Below are 3,667 nucleotides of genomic sequence, written 5' to 3'. Positions count from 1 at the left end.
TTTATATCTTATAAAAACAAAATGCCGTAATTTGGTCAAGATAAAACGTTTCGCTCTCTGTACTAGGAGCTAACGCATGGCTGTCAAAATGCAGAACAAAATCCCCTTTCAGTGTCGCATTATCAATCCGCCATCACGAGGAAGTAGGCCAGCGTCTAAAGAATAGAGGTTAGTCACCAGTTTGAGAGGAAAACGATGGGTAGACAGATCGGACCAATCAGGGATAAGCATGTGAGCTTCTGATTGGTTTAAAATTGTGTCTGTAAAAAAAGTGTGCGCGTACTAGCCAATAGCCATTTGAGTTGAGGCATCAAGGGCGGATCCCGGCCATATAAAACAAAGCGTTCAGGCGTTCGGTACGCACTTCAAGAAAACCAAAGTATCTTGTGGAACCGTGAGCTCTACCTCCAGTAAATATGAGGGAAATTGTGCATCTTCAGGCTGGCCAGTGCGGAAACCAGATTGGTGCCAAGGTTAGTGGAACGATATCTGTCGGTTGAGTGCACTATTAAGTTGTTTTCTCAACAATGACGTGTTCTTTGCTCCAGAAGCCGGTGCTTTGTGCTTGGTACGTCTCAGAAACCACACCCTGGGACTATCAGCGTGTCCTACTTAACAAATTCCCTCGTTAACGTGTAATTATAAACACCACTATATTTCGGGAAGGCTGTAGAACCGTAATATGTCGAGGTATAAGTAAATAACAATTAAAAATGTTATGTTGTACAATTTAAATATATCAGTGTAATTCTGTTGTAGCAAACAACAAAAAATGCTGATACGCTGAAATAGAGCGTTGACGTTTAAAAACGTTTGTACATTGATTTAACAATATTTTGACATTGTTCTCGATGTATGCTGCATTACGGGGGGAGGGGGGGCGAGTAAAGCTAATCCTTGTCAAAAGAAAACTGGAAGCGCCTTCAGTAATTCAGTTTTATAGATGATAGGAGAGTAGGATTTTGTGGGTTTAAAAAGCTGTAACCTTAAACGTTTTGTCCTTTTATTTGATTATTTCCTTGGTCGCAGTTGCCGGCTTCTTGCGGCCTGCTTTGACGTGCTTCTGGTGCAGAGCCCTTCTTTTGCCAGTAGTGGGCGGTTAGTGACGTAGCAATGAATTTTCAAATTCATAAACCTGGCAGCCAATAGGGTGTCAGGCCGCGCGCGCCTATAGCTGATCGGCGGGAAAACTATAACAATCGTTTTAACTAAACTTAAAGTTCGGGATCCTGACTAAATATTTACGATCTGTAAACATTATGAATACATTGAAACAGTAAATGTAATGTGGTGGGCCTCCATAATTAAGTTACAGATCATATGTAATTATTATTGAAGGTCTACTGTTGAGTCATTTTGTCTTAAGTGATGAAATTGAGTTTATTTTTTAATTTTTTATTTTTTTTAGTTTTGGGAAGTGATAAGTGATGAGCATGGCATTGACCCAACTGGTACTTACCATGGTGACAGTGACCTGCAGCTGGACAGGATCAATGTCTACTACAACGAAGCATCAGGTAAGTTAAGCAGCTTGATTTCTGTCAGTCTGGACTGTTTTTGTGTTTTGTTTGGGGGGGGGTGTAGTTGTATCTTTATGAAAAACATACTTATTTTTATATTATTTCTATTTCTTTCTGTTAAGGTGGCAAATATGTGCCCCGCGCTGTCCTTGTGGATCTGGAGCCAGGCACCATGGACTCTGTGAGGTCTGGACCTTTCGGCCAGGTTTTCAGACCAGATAACTTTGTTTTTGGTGAGTTAGGTCATTTTTGTACGCAAATTTCCAACTAATCATGTACTTTATGTACTAAGTTGAATCTGGATTTTGTTTTTTTTTGAAAACAGGCCAGAGCGGTGCTGGCAACAACTGGGCCAAGGGTCACTACACAGAGGGTGCAGAGCTGGTGGACTCTGTCCTAGATGTGGTGAGGAAGGAAGCGGAGAGCTGTGACTGCCTACAGGGCTTTCAGCTCACACATTCCCTGGGTGGTGGTACAGGCTCTGGTATGGGCACCTTACTCATCAGTAAGATCCGTGAAGAGTATCCTGACCGCATTATGAACACCTTCAGTGTGGTGCCTTCCCCAAAAGTATCAGACACAGTTGTTGAGCCCTACAATGCCACATTATCAGTTCATCAGCTTGTAGAAAACACAGATGAGACCTATTGCATTGATAACGAGGCTCTCTATGACATCTGCTTCCGCACCCTCAAACTAACAACTCCCTCATATGGTGACCTCAACCATTTGGTCTCTGCAACCATGAGTGGTGTCACCACCTGCCTCAGGTTTCCTGGACAGCTTAATGCTGACCTGCGCAAGCTGGCGGTAAACATGGTGCCATTCCCCCCGTCTGCACTTCTTCATGCCAGGCTTTGCTCCTCTTACAAGCAGAGGCAGCCAGCAGTACAGATCACTCACTGTGCCAGAGCTCACCCAGCAGATGTTCGATGCCAAGAACATGATGGCTGCCTGCGACCCACGTCACGGCCGCTATCTGACAGTGGCTGCCATCTTCCGAGGGCGCATGTCCATGAAGGAGGTGGATGAGCAGATGCTGAATGTGCAGAACAAGAACAGCAGCTACTTCGTTGAATGGATCCCCAACAACGTGAAGACTGCTGTGTGTGACATTCCTCCCCGAGGCCTCAAGATGGCTGCCACCTTCATTGGGAACAGCACAGCCATCCAGGAGCTGTTCAAGCGCATCTCTGAGCAGTTCACTGCCATGTTCAGGCGCAAAGCTTTCCTCCACTGGTACACTGGTGAGGGTATGGATGAGATGGAGTTCACTGAAGCAGAAAGCAACATGAATGACCTGGTGTCAGAGTACCAGCAATACCAGGATGCCACTGCTGAGGAGGAGGGAGAGTTTGAGGAGGAAGGTGAAGAGGACCTGGCCTAGTCTTACTGTTGCACAGCTGTTGAATCTGTTTTTCCACCAAACTTTGTCATGAGAACCTGGTCTTATTTTCCAGTGTTCTGTTTTTTTTTCCACTGAAGTGTTCTGTCTTTTCCTGTTTCAGTGTTCTGAATAAAAATTCAAAGGCATGTTTAAACTTTGTCTCCTTTTGTTTCATTTGTAGCATGTCATTTGAAAAGCACTTTATGACTATATTTACAAATGCATGACACTGCAGGTGGTGGATGACTTCTGATGGTTTTACACCCTGTGTATTAGCTTAAATGCTTTAAGTAAATTAATCACAGTATAAGAGCTTTGTTTATCCACTACCACTGGAGAAAACTGCCCTGCTATTTAGACCTCAAGTGGTTAAACCTGCAGCCAACAATTATGAAGGCTTCTAAACTTGGACCACAGCATCTTAGCAAATTCTATAATTTTCACTGGTTATGTAAATGTGCAGTTAACTATTTCAGGGGGAAATTAGAACAAAGTACATGAAACTGCAAAAATTGCTCTTCAAGCATGTGATAACTGCATCACAAGTCTGGACATCTTACTGCCAGAATGCTAGCTGTGTTGTACAGTGAAATGTGGAAAAAACATCCACTTGCCAGGTTCTACAGGAATGAACAAATGCACTGTAGACATTTTGTGGTGTTGCTCTCTCGTAGTTTCTGCTTGAGGTCAGTGGGTGGCAGTGTTGGCCAAGAAATTCTCTTCCAGAAAAAAAAGGTGTGGATGCTTGTGGCCAAGGAAT

At 43.6% G+C, this 3,667-nt stretch overlaps 1 protein-coding gene across 1 annotated transcript; it reads left to right on the top strand.

The window, feature by feature from the left end:
* The first annotated feature begins 324 nt into the window (after positions 1-324).
* Positions 325-3,061, top strand: tubb2b (tubulin, beta 2b). Its single transcript, XM_030723829.1, is given in 5 exon segments — positions 325-473; positions 1,409-1,517; positions 1,643-1,753; positions 1,846-2,348; positions 2,350-3,061. Coding segments are annotated over 5 exon segments (1,338 nt in total). The 5' UTR covers positions 325-416; the 3' UTR covers positions 2,908-3,061.
* Positions 3,062-3,667: the final 606 nt, after the last annotated feature.

The sequence above is a fragment of the Archocentrus centrarchus genome, unplaced genomic scaffold (assembly GCF_007364275.1).
Source record: "Archocentrus centrarchus isolate MPI-CPG fArcCen1 unplaced genomic scaffold, fArcCen1 scaffold_27_ctg1, whole genome shotgun sequence".
Classification (NCBI taxonomy): Eukaryota; Metazoa; Chordata; class Actinopteri; order Cichliformes; family Cichlidae; genus Archocentrus; species Archocentrus centrarchus.
The sequence above is the reverse complement of the archived record's forward strand: the minus strand, read 5'-3'. Positions and strand labels throughout refer to the sequence as shown.